This window comes from Rissa tridactyla, chromosome 9 (assembly GCF_028500815.1).
Source record: "Rissa tridactyla isolate bRisTri1 chromosome 9, bRisTri1.patW.cur.20221130, whole genome shotgun sequence".
NCBI classification, from domain to species: Eukaryota; Metazoa; Chordata; class Aves; order Charadriiformes; family Laridae; genus Rissa; species Rissa tridactyla.
In genome coordinates this window covers 3903545-3921518 of record NC_071474.1, presented here as the reverse complement: position 1 = coordinate 3921518, position 17974 = coordinate 3903545, and the positions used below count along the sequence as shown (strand labels likewise).

General features: G+C 48.7%; 1 protein-coding gene across 4 annotated transcripts; it reads left to right on the top strand.

The window, feature by feature from the left end:
- The first annotated feature begins 563 nt into the window (after positions 1-563).
- Positions 564-17357, top strand: ANKDD1A (ankyrin repeat and death domain containing 1A). 4 transcript variants are annotated; one of them, XM_054214518.1, is made up of 15 exons: positions 564-634; positions 3057-3160; positions 7394-7492; positions 8099-8197; positions 8648-8752; positions 9649-9747; positions 10165-10263; positions 11091-11189; positions 11540-11638; positions 11885-11983; positions 12877-12975; positions 14344-14439; positions 15632-15833; positions 16536-16667; positions 16903-17357. In XM_054214518.1, the coding sequence occupies exons 1-15, from the start codon at positions 601-603 to the stop codon at positions 16962-16964; spliced, it is 1527 nt and encodes a 508-aa protein (XP_054070493.1). In that variant the 5' UTR covers positions 564-600; the 3' UTR covers positions 16965-17357. The 4 variants fall into 4 exon arrangements, with proteins under 4 accessions (XP_054070493.1, XP_054070492.1, XP_054070495.1 ...); XM_054214517.1 differs by having other exon boundaries at positions 12826-12975; XM_054214519.1 differs by lacking the exon at positions 564-634 and adding an exon at positions 713-846 and having other exon boundaries at positions 12826-12975.
- Positions 17358-17974: the final 617 nt, after the last annotated feature.

The following is a 17974-nucleotide window of genomic DNA, read 5'->3' as shown; positions in this document are numbered from 1 at the left end:
ACCCTCCTCCTACTATCAAAATGGAAAATAAAAGACAAAACCAGATCCAGGTGCTGGAACAGGAGAATTAACTCCAACTCTGAGTGAAGAGCGCTTTTAACCCCCTCCTGCATCCGCTGCCATGTCCCGGCCCTGTGGTAGGTGGGAGCGCCTCATCCCCTGGAAATGCCAAACCCTGAACCCTGCTTTCAGGGGAAAAAACCCCACAACCCACCTCGTATTTCCCACAGAACAGAAATCTTTCTCCTCCCAAATCGGTTTGGAAACAGCATTAAACCACCCACAGCTTCCAGGCAGCAGCACCAAGCCGAGCCACGCTGAGGTGACGGGTGGCCGCAGCCGAGGTACGGCCCTGCTGCCCCCTGACCGAAATGGCAGTATTTGGATTTTCCCCCTCAAATCACCCCCAAACGGCCCGAAAACACCGTGTTTGTCCGAAAGAGGATTTATTTCCATTTTATTTTCCTTTAAATAACAGCGACAGAGGCGCTCTGCGGCGGCGGGGCGGCGGCAATCAGTCAGCCCGCCCTGAGGCGGCGGCGGGGCAGCGGCAGCCAGCCAGCCCGCCCTGAGGCGGTGGCGGGGCCGGCGGGCCGCGGCATGGGCGACGACCTGGCGTCCGAGGGGGACACCCGTGAGTAGGGGCGAGGCGGGGGCTGCCCGGCCGGGGCCGGGGCCGGGGTCGGGGCCGCCGCGCCGTGAGGGGGTTCGTCACGGAGAGGGCTCCGTGAGGGAGAGGGCGAGCGCGGCCCCCGCCTCCCCCGGGCCCTGGGAGGGGGCGCAGGTTGGGCCGAGGTGCTTTAAAGAATAACGAGACTTAGAAGAATCCATTCGGACGCAAAGCAGGTGTGTAACCTACGCGGGAATCGACACTGCTTTTGCCCCAAAGCATCCCGTACCCCTAAGGATACTGCAAATAACGCCGGTACCCCCGACCTCGGCGTTGTGGCCGCCTTTATCGGCCAGCCCCCGGCCGTACTGGGTTGTCTTTGTGTCCTGCAGCCTCGGGTAGAGCCCAGCTAACAGCTTTAGTGCATTTCTTTGCATGCCTTTCTTCTCCTTTGCTGCCTTTTTAAATCTCTTGCATAATAAACTGACAGTGTGACGGTGCATTGCACTGAGGGTAAATCGCATAAATTGTTTTCCGCGCTGGTTGGGGTAACTGAATTCGTATTCAGTACCATACGGTATGAAACACCCTGGAGCCTGAGCTCAAAAGAGAAGGAAAAACTGCTAAATATAGACTGAAATGCTGCTGTTGGATGGGTCCATGCCATGATGTGACGTGCATTTACATTCACCGGGCTGGCTTTGCTGGTGTGGACACTAGGTAGGAAACTTTGACCATCAGATGGTTTCCCATATGTTGCTGAGAATAAATAAACTGCGGCTTCTACAGCCTTAGCAATGCAAGGTTTGTTACTGCATCTTCACAGGTAGAGGAAAGAATAAACAAGTCAAGGGGCGATTTGTCATCACTTGACAATGATGCTTTGTGCAATCATAAAACGTAAGAACACATTTCTGTCACCTGGAAAGCAGGGGCAGCAACATTTGCTTAACTGAAGTACAGGGTTTACTCCACTGAATGGAGATAAGCATTTGAAAGGGGGTAGTATGTGTGTAGCCATTGGTGTGAATAATTAACATAAACTCCACAAGTTTTTCACAAGTTCTCCTGACATTTCCTCTCACTTGAAGGGTCCACGCAGTGTGGAAACGCAGTTGGTTAATACACCTCACCAGATGAGAACAGCATCTCAATATACAGCACAGAAAATCCTGTTCCTGCAGAAATCAGTGTAGAAATCCTGCTGCCTTCAGGGAAGCAGTAGGTCCAACGCTCTTGAATGACCCTCTCTGGTATTAAGATTTGTGTTGTTTGTGTTTTTCTTGAGCTAAAAGGTTCTTTTGTTTGAAGGTAAGAGGAACAGAAATTGGAAGATGAGGTTATACCTCTGCTACCCTAAGAGTCCACAGCAGGGGTGCCTTCCTTCTGTGCCCTGCAGAAAGAAGTGGCGCGGTGCCATGTAGGCAGCAGGTCTCTTATCTCCTCCGTGTGGTGGAATGGGAAGAGTAGTATGGTTTGATGCCTCTTGTATGGCATGTGGTTAGTGTGTTGATACAAAATGAAATCGCATTGAGTCCCTGCTACCCTCAAACAGCAGCCTGAGATCTGCAGAAATGTAGAAGAGAGCAGAGCGTGAGACAGCTCTCCAGCGGGCTGTGACAGGCTGAGGGTCTGCCTCAAGTACCTCTCAAAAGAATTTCCCAAAAGCACTAGGGCAGAAACTAAGTCCAAGAAAAACTGACACCAGCTTTGCCAAAAACCTTGAGAGCCTCCCTGTGGGGCTGCGGCAGACCCAGAGTCACAGCCGTGCTCTCGTTTCTTGGCAGGAAGGTTTGTTCGATCAAGGAGAAGATTGCTGGGGCAAGGCCCAGCATGGAGAGTTAACACCCTTAAATTGTGCCTAACTGTGCAGGACAAATACTGCCGGTTGTGGTAAATTGTGCTCAGAACTGCCACGGTCTATTAAGAGATGCAACACTAATCACAGGCCAGGCTGGCAGTTTTGTGCTGCTTGGCTGATTCAGGTTGCCCGGCACAGGACGACCATGTGTAAAGGCCTCCTTGTAGAGCAGTGGGGTGTAAGTTGAAGGATAGAGGAAAGGGTCTGTGTCATCTGCCTGAGCCCTCATACCGGCTCTAGGCCTGCAAGAATGCCCAGAGGACATGGACATAATGGATCAAAAGGTTTTACAGCTGGAGCAAGCCCATGCAGAGAAAGACACCAAATTAGAATAGAAGCTGGTAGGACTGGAAGAGCACTGATGCAACACAGGGGTACTCAGGGAAGGGGAGATAGTGCTAGGGGACGAATCCAGCAAACGCCAACATCTGTAGGGCTGGGATTCTCGCTGGAAGAATCTTTCTGCAGCCATCCTTCCTTGAAGCCACTGGGGTCGGTGAGATGAAGGGGAGGTTTGTTGGGGCATGCTGCTCCATGCTCCATGACAGCACTGTTTTAATGCCCGCTCTTCTGTCCCTGCTGCAGTGCTTCATTCAGAGAAGGAGTTCCATGATGCGGCAAAGCGTAATGACACGGCCAGGATGGAGGAGCTCATCAGGAGAGGGGTTGACATCAAAGCCAAAAACAATGTAAGTCCTGGGTTTTTCCACCTCTAAGATGCAGGAAGTGCTGAGGGTGTGTTTCAGAATTGCAGCTGCTTAACACTGCTGTTCTTATTAGCTGCTCAATTGGTCAATGCTATAAAATACACCACCCAAGTGCTAAATAGGGCCTGTGGCAACTGAGCAGTTTCACAACATGCTGAAACCCACAGCACTGTCATCCTGGCCAGACTGCAAAGTTGCAAGTGCTGAGGGAGGGGGATAATTTATGGTTCCCCTTGGAACCCATGTTCCAGATACACATGGCTGCAATGGAAGGCTTTGATTTTCCTATCTGTGTATGCCAGGGCTGTGGGACTAACTCAGTTCCTGGTGGAGGTCTCCCCTTGTTGACCAGTAGGTTCCTTGGGATTCAATCTGTCTATTCATGATCAGCATGTTTCTCATTCCTGTGCTGTCATTTTATCATAGAATCATAGAATTGTCAGGGTTGGAAGGGACCTTAAAGATCACCTAGTTCCAACCCCCCTGCTGTGGGCAGGGACACCTCCCACTAGATCAGGTTGCTCAGAGCCCCATCCAGACTGGCCTTAAAAACTTCCAGGGATGGGGCTTCCACCACCTCTCTGGGCAACCTGTTCCAGTGTCTCCCCACCCTCATGGTGGAGAACTTCCTAACGTCCAATCTGAATTGAACCATCTCTAGTTTTAATCCATTCTCTCTAGTCCTACTGTTACCCGACATCCTAAAAAGTCCCTCACCAGCTTTCTTGTAGGCCCCCTTAAGATACTGGTAGGCCACAATAAGGTCTCCTTGGAGCCTTCTTTTCTCCAGACTGAACAACCCCAACTCCCTCAGGCTGTCTTCATAGGAGAGATACTCCAGCCCTCTGATCATCCTTGTGGCCCTTCTCTGGACACGTTCCAGCACATCCATATCTTTCTTGTAGTAGGCGCTCCAGAACTGGACGCAGTACTCCAGGTGGGGCCTCACGAGAGTGGAGTAGAGGGGGAGAATCACCTCCCTCGACCTGCTGGCCACACTTCTCTTGATGCAGTCCAGGATACGATTGGCTTTCTGGGCTGCAAGTGTGCACTGACGGCTCATGTTGAGCCTCTCGTCCACCAGCACCCCCAAGTCCTTTTCTTCAGGGCTGCTCTCAAGCCAGTCACTGCCCAGCCTATATCAGTGCTTGGGATTGCCCCGACCCAGATGGAGGACCCTGCACTTGGTCTTGTTGAACTTCATGAGGTTGGCATGGGCCCACCTCTCCAGCCTGTCAAGGTCCTTCTGGATGGCATCCCTTCCCTCCAGCCTGTCAGCTGCCCCACACAGCTTGGTGTGGTCAGCAAACTTGCTGAGGGTGCACTCAATGCCACTGTCCACGTCGCTGACGAAGATGTTAAACAAGACCGGTCCCAGTACTGATCCTTGAGGGACTCCACTTGTCACTGACCTCCACTTGAACATGGACCCACTGACAGCCACTCTTTGGGTGCGGCCGTCAAGCCAGTTCTTTATCCACTGAATTGTCCATGCATCAAACCCATATTTTATCAGCTTGGAGACCAGGATGTCATGCAGGACAGTGTCAAAGGCTTTGCTTAGGTCCAGGTAAATGACGTCAGTTGCTCTCCCCTTGTCTATTGATGTTTTGACCTTCTCATAGAAGGCCACCAGGTTTGTCAGGCACGATTTGCCCTTGGTGAAGCCGTGTTGATTGTACCCAGTCACGTCTTCATTATTCTTCTGCCTCAGCAGTGCCTCCAGGAAGATCTGCTCCATAATCTTACCAGGCACGGAGGTGAGACTGACTGGCCTATAGTTCCCTGGTTCATCCTTCTTTCCCTTTTTTGAAAATGGGGATTATGTTTCCCCTTTTCCAGTCAGTGGGGACTTCACCAGACTGCCATGACTTTTGGAATATAATAGAGCAGTTTAGCAACCTCATGCACCAGTTCCCTCAGTACCCGTGGGTGTATCCCATCGGGTCCCATGGACTTGTACACTTTCAGGTTCATCAGATGGTCATGAGCCTGATCTTCACTTACAACGGGCAGTTCTTTCCAACCCCTGCCATTGTCTTCTGTAACTCCAGGAGTGTGGCTGGAGCCCTTGCCAGTGAAGACTGAGGAAAAGAAGTCGTTGAGAACCTCGGCCTTCTCCATATCACTTGTCACCAGTTCTCCTGTTTCCTTTCTGAGGGGGCCCACACCTTTCCTAGTCTTCTTCTTACCATTAATATACCTATAGAAATTTTTGCTGTTTCCCTTGATCTCCCTGGCTAGATTTAATTCTAACTGAGCTTTAGCTTTTCTAACCATGTCTCTTGCTGCTCGGACAGCTTCCTTATATGCCCCCGGTTCTAGCTGTCCTTTCTTCCACTCCTTGTAAAGATTCTTTTTGCGTGACAGTGTGTCCAGGAGCTCCTTGTTCATCCAGGCAGGTCTCCTAGCATTCTTTCCTGCCTTCCTCTTTGTTGGTATACTTTGCTCCTGAACATGGAGAAGGTGATCCTTGAATACTGACCAGCTGTCCTGGGCCCCCCTTCCCTCTAGGGCTTTGTCCCATGGCACTTTGGCCAGTGGATCCCTGAAGTAATCAAAGTCTGCATGCCTGAAGTCCAGGGTCATAAGCTTGGAATACATCCTCCTAGTTGCCCCGAGGATCTTAAATTCTATTGCTTCATGGTCACTGCAGCCAAGGTTATCCCTGAGCCTCACGTTGGTCACCAGCCCTTCCCTGTTGGTGAGAACGAGGTCTAGCATAGCACCTTTTCTTGTTGGTTCCTCTACCATATGGAGGAGGAAATTGTCATCAATGCATTCTAGGAACATCCTGGATTGGTGGTGCCTTGCTGTGTTGTCCCTCCACCAGATGTCAGGGTGGTTGAAATCCCCCATGAGGACCAGGGCCTGTGAACAGGAAGCCACTTCTATCTGCCAATGGAGGGCCTCATCTGCTTGGCTCTTCTGGTCAGGTGACCTGTAGCAGACCCCTACTGTAACATCATCTTCCCCTGTCTTCCCTTTAATCTTAACCCATACACTCTCAACTGGCTCATTGTCCTTCCCCATATGGAGCTCCATCGATTCTAGCTGGTCACTGATGTAGAGGGCAACACCTCCTCCCCTCCTACCCTGCCTGTCCTTCCTAAAGAGCATGTATCCGTCTATCCCTACATTCCAGTCGTGGGAATCATCCCACCAAGTTTCAGTAATAGCCACTATGTCATGGCGTTCCAGCAGCACAGTGGCCCTTAATTCATCCTGTTTATTGCCCAAGCTGCGTGCATTCGCGTAGAGGCACTTCAGCTTGGCTGGCCGTGTCACCCTCTTGTGCGAATCCCCCTTGATTCCCTTGGGGTGTCCCGGTGCATCGTCCCCGGCTTGCCTCAGGGCAGCAAGTTGAGAGCCCTTACCAGGACTCCACCCCTCTGCCCCTGGTATGCTGCCCCACTGTTTGTCACAGGCAAGAATGAAATTATTGACCCCTTCCCCCTTCAAACCTAGTTTAAAGCCCTATCAATGAGCCTGCCAACTCCTTCCCCACAATCCTTTTCGCACTCTGGGACAAGCGCATCCCATTAGCTGCTCGCAGCTCTGGTGCCACATATACCAAGCCGTGATCGTAAAATCCGAAGCCCTGTCGACAACATCAGTCCTGGAAGCCATGAATTGACCTGTTGACTCCTCCTATATATTTTCTCATCCATTGCTAATGTCAGAGGGATGGAGGAGAACACAATTTGAGCTCCTGATTCCTTTACCAGTTGCCCTAAGGTCCTGAAATCCTTTTTAATTGATTGTGAGCTACATCATCACTTCCCACCTGAAAGACCAGAAGCAGGTAATAATCTGAAGGACTCACAAGGGTGGGAAGTTTACCTATGATGTCCTTTACCTGGGCACCAGGGAGACAGCAGACCTCTCTATGAAGCGGGTTTGGTCTGCATATCGGGCCCTCCGCTCCCCTCAGCAGGGAGTCACCCACAACAATGACCCTTCGATTTTTCTTTTCAGGGTCAGTTTTGCTTTTAGTCCATAACTGCAGTTTCTTAATAGAAGGTGACTAGAACCTGTCTACCTGACGAGAGAGTGTAGATACAGAGGATTATGTCCAAAGAAAACCCTGCATAGTGTGAGAAATTCTGGCTCCATTCTCCTCTGGCAAAGGAGATTTTGGCCTTCAGGAAGGCTGGTGGATATGCATGCCCTCTGCATACATCAGCCTTCCCTCTTTCCTTCCTTCCCTTCCAGACAGACCGGACTGCCCTGCACTGGGCTGCAGGAGCAGGGAACGTGGATGCTGTGCGACTGCTCCTGGATCACGATGTCCCGGTGGATGACGAAGACAGTGTACGAAGGCAAATCTCCCTTCTGTGTCCTGCAAATGTGTTTTGTGTTGGGGGAGCGCTGGGTACTGAGTGCTGGGCCAGCAGTGACAGACTTCACCTGAGTCCTGGGTGGGTGGCACAAGGTTTTGCAGGCTGTGGCCTCCCTGCTGAGGCAGGTGCAGTGCCTTTCTGGAGCAAGCCTTGTTTTCAGATGTGTCTGTGCTCTGTCTTTTCACCTTTTCCTTGCATGCACAGTGACTGAGGAGGCGGCTGGTAAAATCTATGAGGTTCTCTGTGTAGCATGGGGATGCTCGGCTGCTTCTGGTCATGTTGTTGGGGCTTGTGGGAAGACAGCGACAGCCAGCAAGTTCTGTCTTCCCCCATAACAACCAGGCTAATACGCACCATTGACTAGGAAGTGGCAGTCAAGAGGCAGGTCTCTGCTCAGCTGCTGCGACCATCTGTGGCAGGAATCATAGTAATTGAAGAAAGTGGGCCTAAAAAAAAACCCAGAGAGAAACAAAAGTATTTGGAAAACTTAATGAAGCTAGGGGGACAGCTTCCCTCTTGGATGGGGATGGCGGTAGCTGCAGTTTAGCTGTAAGTGTCTCTCTTCTCTTCTGCCCAGTTTGGAATGAATGCGCTTCTGCTGTCTGCCTGGTTTGGTCACCTCCATGTTCTGCAGATCCTCGTCAATGCTGGGGCCAAGATTAACTGTGTCAATAGGGTGAGAGAGTCTCCCTATGTGGGTCCATCACACAGCTCTGGACAGTCATGGGGGGGAGAGAGAGCGAGCTGTGAGCCAGGGTGATCCCGTGTGACAGCATCTGCTCTGGGGATGGCCATCTGCATTTCTGCTTTATTCCTAAATCAGGTGTAATAATTGTAGCTATAGAGATCTACACGGCTTTCTCAGCTCACGTTTGTGCATTGCTGAGGTGGAAGGTGTTACAGAAATGGGAAATGGGTTTACTGTGAATTTTAAAATAGACCTTGGTTGGGAAAAGGAGCATTAATACTTCAGAGTCATAACTTGCTGTCTGCAGCACAAACTGTTTTAGCTCTAGAGGTGCAGGGAGGCATCGAATGGGTCTTTGCTAACCGGAGCGGGTTGTTAAAAGAGACTGTCCCATTATCTTGGACTTGTTAAACAAACGGTCCTTTATCTCCTCTCCAGAATGGCAGGAACCTGCTCCACTGTGCGGCTCAGAGGGGACACATCCAGGTGATGGAGTTCATCATGGAGGACCTGGAGGACGTGTGTGTGGATAAGACAGACAAGGTAGAAAGGCTCTTCACTGCTTTGTTTCTTGGTCTGCTGAGCTTAGCAGGAATGTTGCCCTTGCTTTTGGGAAGAGACCCAGAGTCAGATGCTACTCCCGTAGTACCGAGGGTATCCCACACAGGCTCTGGCCCTCCTGTGGAGCGGGGCTTAGGGATGATGGGGATTCTGGCTCTGGTCAGGCGTCAGCAGCTAAGGCTTCCCAGTGTAGCCTTTTAGCAGAATAAATTCAGGAATTTCAGTGTCCTTCTCTTGTGCAGCAGAAATTTCGGGTTGTATTGTAGGTAAGCAATAACCAAGGGTAGCCCTCTCCCAGCATGTTCCAGCCTTAGCTGATCTGTTCCTGAAGACAGCGTAGGAGGAACACAGGCGAACACACTCTTTTCTGCTCCGTGGCCTTCACGGTTCCCAGAGTGATCCCCGCTCTGATGCTTGGGAGTTAAATGAGGCCACAAGAGATCTGCCTTTTCCCCTTTCCCCCTGAAAGGGGTTCTGACTCCCTTGATAACTGGGGTCTCAGATAATAATTACATTTTTTTATCCTTAGTTGCTTTTAGTAAACTATCATCCTCTATTTATGTGAAATAAACACTGAAATGATCTGTTCTTCAGTGTTTGGCGACACCAAAGTGCTTGGAGTTGTTAGCCCCAGTGGGTAGTTCCGTTCACCTTGTTTTGTTAGGGTCATCCCAAATGTAAAGCAGAATAACAGTTAGCAACAGAATAAAAGATAACTATTTTTGAAGTGCAGCACTTTCCGCCACCCTGTGGACACTAAGCTTGCTGTGCAACTGGGTTATCGCACAAGGCATTGTTATATTGCTTGCAGCAGATGATGTAATCTTGTGCTTTCTGAGCCTTTCTTGGGCTGTTTTTCTTTCTGTTTCCTTTCAAAGATGGACAGGACAGCGTTTCACCTGGCTGCAGAGTATGGGCGGCTGGAGGTGGTGGAGTTCCTAATTGGACTGGGTTGTTCTCACAGCGCCAAAGACAAGGTATGGGCATAAAACCACACGCAAGGGAGGTAAAATCCAAGGAGGATGTGAAAGTCAGGGAACAGGTTACCAAATGAGGCTCGTGCAGGCAAGTTGTCAGCAGTTGTAATTATGGTTGGGGTATGTCAGGGCTTTTCTTCCCTATCCACTTGCAAGCCATTTGCGCCTCAGTCCATGTTGGATTTCTCTCCAGGACTTTTCAGACAGGAGATGCAGTGAGCCTGGTGGACCGTGCTCCAGTTTAAGATAGCTGGGTTTCTTCCCTCCCTGCTGCACCTATTAGAAGACTCTTTCAGACTCTTGCTACTTGTTAACAACCTCCTGTTCAGTCACCCTGGATATATTCTGTGCAAGGTTGCGGTGTATGAACGCTCAGTCCTGTGGTACATATATGTATGAAGTGATATTTACTTTCAGGAAGAAAATACAGCATTGCATTTAGCTGCTAAAAATGGCAATCTTTCTGTGCTGCAGAAGATTATAGATGTTGGAGTGGACCTTGATGAAAAGAACTCAGTAAGTACATTTAAATCAAATGAAAACCACATCAGTTTCACCCTTTCCCTCCCCAGAAATACTCTTCTGCCACAGTCATCAGGCTGAATAGTCAGTATTGACAGGAGAGGTTGAGAAAATAGCTGATTTTATCTGATGCGTACGTGTGTAAATGCAGGTCACGCTTGCAGAGTATCAGTGAAAGGCAACATCCTTCTTAGACCAATATGCAATTCTAAAGTGTTGCCTTTTCTTCCTGCTGTATCTGCTGACCTACCTTATCACTCCATTTAATCTTCCTTTTTCTCCCTGACCCTTGTACATTCAAGTGCCTAAATGGTTATTGAGTGTGTTTTAAACTAAACTTCACTATGCTTTATAGTATTGATTTAGTCACTGAACATATGGACCTTCTGTTTGACATCTCTCTTGGACAGACCTACTTTGGAAAATTATGTGTCTGGAACGTAGTTAACGATTTAGATAGCAAATATTGGCTTAGTAGCACTGTTACTTATTCCGGGGCACACTCCCGATTAAGTTTATCGGCAGTTTTTTAGTCTTATTTGGTTACTGTCTTTGAAAAGTGTATTTGATTGTGATTAAGATCTGAAAGAAAAAGGAAGCCACCTTCTGTGGTAATTCTGGTAGTGTTTGTCTTCCCCCAGATGAGCTGCCCTTTGTTCGAAGAGCAATAATAAAACAAGATTAAATCACTTAGGAATTCTGCTTGTTTCTTCTAAAGAAATGAGCTGCAGCCCTCAGAAGGGAGAACCAGTGGTCGGGGGCTGCTCTGTCTTGGCCTTGTCTACAGAAATTCTGCTTGTCCCCTTTTTTGCCTTGTCCAGGAAGGACTTACAGCTCTGCACCTGGCTGCTGAGGGAGGTCACAGTGACTGTGTGAAGCTGCTCTTGGAAGCAGGTGCCGACGTCAATGCCCAAACCCAGGTGAGCTCTGTGGAGGTGATTCCATTTCCAAACACTACATTATGGATTTTTGCCCAGACCTGTGGCCTCCCAGGGAGGGCACCCATTGTCAGGTGAGGCCGTGAGATGCCCAGCACTTCAGAAATAGCGCAGGGAGTCCAGAGGAAAGTACACACAGCTTTGTACAAAGAGGCAGGTGAAGCTCCTTGGAGCCGCTTTGGCTGCGGAGACAATCTTTATGGATTTTTCATTATGGGGACACGGGGAGGTCGCAGGAGGAAGCAGGGAGATCTCTGCGGATAGTCTGTAACAACTGCAGCCTCTGAGAAGAAGCCCTGACTAATACCCATCTCTTCTGACATGCCTCTCAGAAGAAGATGAACTGCCTTCACTACGCAGCACTGCACGGCTATGAGGAGATCGCCAGGATCCTCATGGATGCAGGAATCCACACAGATGCTGTTAATCATGTAAGTCCCGCTCGATGCTTTCATTGCTTACAAAAAGGCAAAGCCAGTTTGTGGAGCTGTTCAAGAGCACAAAGCAACTCTGTAAAGACCAGTGCTGCTGTGGGGTCTGGGCTTATGGGGCAGTATCCCCAGTCTGCCCACAGTCCAGGCTCGCAGCCGTCTTAGAATAACACATGCAGGGCACAGCATGGTCCTTTTGGTGCCATGATCTATGCTCTTCCTAATTGTAGGGTCTTCTTTCCACAGCAAAATGCATCAGCAATGCACATTGCGGTACTGCAGAACTTCCCAGCTATGGTCAAGCTCTTCATCGACGCAGAGTGTGACCTTGACATTCCAGATAATGTAAGACTGCAGCTCCTGTTCTTTGTCTTTGAAATGTGAACTGGTTTCATGGGGGATTTGATCACCTTGGGGACAGTGCTTTAAAATGGGGAAAACCTGGAAGCACAACTTAGGAAATGTGAAACCCGTGAAACGATTCTGAGCGTTGCAGTGAGGTAATCGCTTGGTGGCATTCAACATGTGGGTTGTGCCATGTCCTTGGGACCTGTGCACAGCAACATTGCATAGTCAGGCTCTCTCCTCCCTGCTGGAAGCAGGTGGGAGAAATTTCAGGCCAAAAGATATTCTGCAAAATGTTTGAGGGGCTGAAATGGAAGGCAAGCCTGGAGGTAGCTGGTTGTGTCACCAAATTGCTTTATGTAGCTTGTTTATAATGTTTTGATGAATGTTCATTCTTTTAGTGATGTTCTCTCCTGATGACACCATAAAATTGCCACATTTTGTGTTTGATTTTAGTTGTTTCCATTGAACAGTCCCAAGGTACATACAGTTTACAGTGCATACGCATTAACCTGGCCCTGTCTCCCAGGAACAAAGAATTGGCACAGGTCCTTTCCTCCCTTGGCCAAACTATCTGCCTACAGAAATTGTTTAAATAACAGGAAATAATATAGTCCTATAAGCGACCCTAGGGAGCTCTATGGAACTGAAGAGGTTCCTTCTTTAGGCTGAAATGTTGTCAGGGAGGCTTCCTAGTGCTGGTGCTGGGACAGGGACAGACCGGTTCTGCTCAGCCTGAGGAACCCAGTCCAGTTTGAGGTAGGAGGGTGTTTGGCCCTCAGTTTAAAAAGGGATAGAGGGGAAAGGGTTCCTCTTGATATTGTTCTGTCCTATCCTTCCAGCCTCACACTTGTCCCTCTCTGAAATTCAGTCCTTTCACCCTCCTTCTGCAGAGGCAGCAGACCTCGCTCCACATCGCTGCAGAGCACGGCAGGCAGGACATTGCCGAGATGATTCTCATTGCAGGAGTTAATCTGAAGCTAACAGACAAGGTAAACGTCTCCATGGGTGAATAGATTCTATGGGGTATGGAGGGAAAATATGGATGGTCTTTGCCACTGTTTTTCATAATTTTCAAGCGAGGCTAGTAATAATATTAAAATCTGGATATCTCTAGGGATAAGGCCATGAAGCACTGCTGAGTAGGTTATTTTGGTGTGTTTTCCAGGAAAGAAGAGACTGATTCTTAGGAACGTAGAAGACAGTTCAGACAAGGAACAAACTTTTTCTTCTCAAAGTTGTTCTAGTTCCTTCTACTTGTGCTATCATGCACATTAATAACAAAGATCTTCTTGAATAGTGATAAATAATATACCTCAATAATTACAGCACACTTTTTAGTAGGTTAAAAGTATCTCTTTGGTATAGATCTGGCACTGCAGTCAGGGCTTTTGCCCTCTAATTAGATCAACGGAAGGAGTTCTAGAGGAATCAAGCAAGTTGTGTGCAGCCTGAAAGCGTGGTGTGTGCCCAGCAAACGCTGAAGGGGGCTTGGGCAGAGATTATTATAGTGTCTGCCATTCGTAGGGGGTTAAAGCTCGTACAGACTCAAAGCCACCTGCCTGAAATGGCCTTCAGCTGCAGTGAATGTTTGCCACCTTCCAGCAGTCTGTGGAACCGCAGTGAGACTCCGTGCAGGGAACACATTCACCCTTTTCTGTGTGAAACTGGGTTTCTGCTACCAGTTGAGGGTAGATTCGTTCTCACTGGCATGCCCAATGGCTGGGCTGGCTCGCTTTCCTTCATGCAACTTTAAAATCTTGTTCCTTTCTGCAATATGCTTTTAGATATAAATATAAATCCCCCCGCCCATTCCAAAATCATGTAAGGAGCGTAGTTACATTTTCATAGTCCCATCAGCCTGTGCTTCTCCTAGGAGACTGTTCCTAATCACGCGGATGTGGAGCCTGTAAAATTAATGAGGTTGTATAAATCACTTCAGTTTCACGTGTCAGCAAATCTGCTGTGCAAAAGCTATAAAATGCCTTGGACTGTAGCGCTGAGCTGGTCCTTTGACGGCTGCACCCGTGTTGCTGGGAGCCTGAAAGCACCCTCCCATCCACTGTGGGTTATGGGATGCTTTCCCAGCCGCTCCTGCCAAGCGGGCAGATCCCCTGCGGCACCAGAGGAGATGCTGCAGAGCCTAGAAAATAACTCCCTGTGCCCTGCACGCAGTAGCTCGAAGCTGGCTCACATCTGAGGTGCTTGCAGGTGGAGAATAGGAGCCCTTCATCCCGGCTGGGTGCATTGCTCAATAGGCCATGCTGCCTGCGACTACAGACCACCGGGTGGGCATGGAGATTGTACCTCCCAAGTGTGCAAGGTCTTTTCCAGCTCATTTTTCCCCCTTCTAATTTCAGCAAGGGAAAACATCGCTGGATGTTGCCGCCCGAGGCAATCACATCAACTTGGCGGACATGATTATCAAAGCCGATCGGTTTTACAAATGGGAGAAGGTGAGTAGCTTACACCACCATCCCCTGAGTTTCCTGGGGCAGATGTAGCTTGATCCCCTCCATTGAGACTCCACATTACCAACCATCACAAGGGAAAGAAATGCAGGACATCCTGTGACAGCCTGACCTCTGCTTTCATCACCTTAAGAAAAACAAAAGTCCTTACCATGCCAACAACATCTGCTTAAGGCTTTCCTTATTTAAAAAAGCCTCTGTTGTTAAAAACTCCAGGCTTTGCTGAAGGGAACAAGGGTTTTCAAAGATTCTTTGGCAGCTGTCCCCAAAGTCGTGTAGAAGGGAGCAGGATAGCGTTGGTTCCTTTTCCCAGAAGGAGAAACTGAAGCACTGAGCAGGAAAATGCTTGGTCCGAGGTCACCGAGTGGGAGGTGGGGAGTTTTTCAGCAGTGGGAGGGAGACAGCCCTTGTGAGCGGGGCGATCAATTCTTATTGGAGTTGTACAACCGACTTCCCTCTCAAACTTCCCCGCGACTGGGGTTGCTCCTCCTGTGTGTCCCAGTATGGCTCAGCCGTGTCTCTCCTCCCATGGCCCCGTGTGCAAGGCGCAGCTGCACAGCCCCAGTCCCCCACGGAAACCCTGCCTACCCCAAACCTGTGCCTGAGCCAATTTGAGCAGAGAGTGTGCTGAAAGCACAGCCAAACACCACATCCCTTGTGTCTTCGTAAGACTTTGGGCATCCTCCCATACCAGGAAAGACGGTGCTGTAGAGGGGAAAGAAAAGGAAGGGAGGGAGAGCGTAAACCTGTGGCGCAGGCCCAGCTTCAGCAGTAATGCTGCGTATATGAGGCCCTCTCCTGGGTTTCCGTGCAGCCCTAGGGAAAGTCATTGAGCCTCTTTGCAGTCTGGCGCGTAAAGGAGGTGAGCACGCCCCTATGTTGCAGGGGAGCAAGGAGATTTAATTAAATGATTCTGCATACGAGCCCCAGATAAAAGGCACTGTAGAAATGCAAATCGCATCGGCTTGGGCTTCCATGGCAAAGCTGCTGTTAACAGCGTTTGTTAACATGCATGATTAGAACAGAGGGAAACAAGAGAATGAAGAGAATTAAAAAAAAAAAAAGTGCTGTGCCAGAATGAGCTCACAGCGACCTGCAGAGCTGAGGGTGTGGGAGGCTGCAGAATTCCAGGTACCCGTGCTGCATCCCAACTGAAACCCCTGTTCTGGCTTTGCAGGACAACCTGAACAGTGATTCTGACTCCTGGGTGGCAAAGCACTTGACCTTTAAGCAAGACCATAGGCTGGAAACACAGCACATACGCTCAGTAATGTGGAGATTAGCTACTCAGTACCTCAAACCTGGTGAATGGAAGAAGCTGGCACATTACTGGAAATTCACTGATGCCCACATTAGGGCCATCGAGCAACAATGGACAGGTATAAAACACTGCCCAGGTATTTTCCTTCCCTCACTGGGACTGCGTTTCTAGGAGATAAGTCTGCAGGAATAGCAAAGCATGAGGAAAATCAGATGGCTTGTTTGAAGCAACCAAAAGATTAGGTTAAAAAGCCTGTATTTAATTAATGTGGAGTTATCTACACACTGGAATTTGTCCAGGAGAAAGCACACAAGCATGGGGGTTGGTGGTTCATTGCTTGCTCCTTCTGAGGCAGCTGCCAGACCTGCGAGTTCTTGCTGCAATTCTTGTTCTATAGGACAGAGGCAACGTGCTGGTTTTATGGTTTTTCTTTTAAGGAGATGAACCAAGAAGGTAGTGAAGTCCCATTTAGAATTTAAGGGATACATTAGCAGAAGCAGGTTCTGCATTTCAGAAACAGATCACGACTGGTTCGGTTACTGTAAGGACTCCTGTAGTTTGCACGATGCTCTGAAGGCAGAAATTCTGTGTTGCCATGAACGGTTGTCTGACGAGCCTAAGCTCATTCACAGCCCACTCTGTTAAATTTAACATTAATCTAGAAATCGCACCACAACTAGGAATTAAGCTAATCTGTACTTCAGAGCATCGTAGTAAAATCCAAAGAGGAGGGAGGGGTGTCCGAACCCACCCATTCAGAAATCTGCTCTGGTCAGGGCTGTGCAAGTGCAGGATTTCAGTTATGGTTTGATCTTGGCAGGTACTAAAAGCTACAGGGAGCATGGCCACAGAATGCTGCTTATCTGGCTCCACGGCGTGATCACGGCAGGAGAAAATCCAATCAAGGGATTGTACGAAGGCCTCGTGGGGATCGGAAGAAGAGATTTAGCAGGTAATACTTTTGTTTTCCTTCAAATGACACACACTGAGCACTGCCTGAATTCTGTGGCTACACAACATACAGAGGAAAACTTCAGTGAAGCCAGTTCACACGAGCTGGAAGGTACCGTGTCCTGCCCCCTTGCTACCATTACATTTCTTTCTTTTCCTTTTATTGTGGTAAATTAACACATCCTGGTTTGGCTTCATGCTTTCTGTGCAGCGGAACACTCCCTCTTCTTTTACAGAAAGCATTCGGAAAAAAGCAAACGCAGACTCTGCCTCTCCACGGAAGTGCACAGCGATGTAACCTGGAGGGCACCAGCGGCACCATCAGCTGGTGCGTCCTCGGCTGGTTTTAGAGCTGCAGGAGAAACCCCTGCTCTGCTGCTCCTCAGAAGGCGGCTGCCACCCAAGGGCTTCTTGTCACAAAGAGCTGGCATCGCTGCTGCTCCCTGCTTGGTCTGAAAGGCGGCGATCAGTAAATGCTAGCCATCAAAAACGCCTCTTTACACAGAGGGGAGATTTTTCTCTGCTATGGCATACGGTCTGGGTACCAGAATTTCAGTGAGGGAGTCTCAACTTGTCATACTGTGAGTATCAGGAAATACCACACTATTTTGCTGTAACTTGTTTACATCACATTTTTCTATGTAAATTTCTAATTGCCATTTTTTAAAGTTATTGAGGGGAAAGCTTTTGTTTTCAGAAACGTTCTTTACTTACCTTTTCTTTGCGGGGTGGGGGGGGTGGGGAAGTGTCTATCACTTGTGTCTTAGATGCGTTCATAACTTCCCTGTGAGGGTGGGAATTTCAGAGGAAGAGTCAAAGGCTGCCACTTGGGCCTTTTGGAACTTTAAGGGTTGTGATCTTTAATGTTTTGACTCTTCACACTATTGTTTATAAGTGTACATTAACCTACATGTACTGTTTACAAATCAAAGAGGCAACTTCTTTAATCCCTAGGCTACAGCTTGAAAAGTATAAGATAAGGCTGGTTATTGGTTATCTACACAGCCTCTGACAAGGACATACAATTTTCTTAAAGACCAATTTGTCACGTAATACTCAGTATTTATTTTTTACTGTGTTTCAAGAGAAAAATAATGCCTGTATTTCAATAAATCCAGATTTTACGCTAAAACTTACTAGTTATGTCTTACTCGTTTGTTTAAAAAAAATACTACATACATAATTCTAACTTAGAGCTAAAGCGGTGCAACCTTATAATTAAAGCCTGAGGTGAATTCAAGCAGAAGGTGCTGATTTTCTTAATTTCTAAAGGTTTCTGTGGAGGCCAGCCAGGACTGCGGTGAGCCA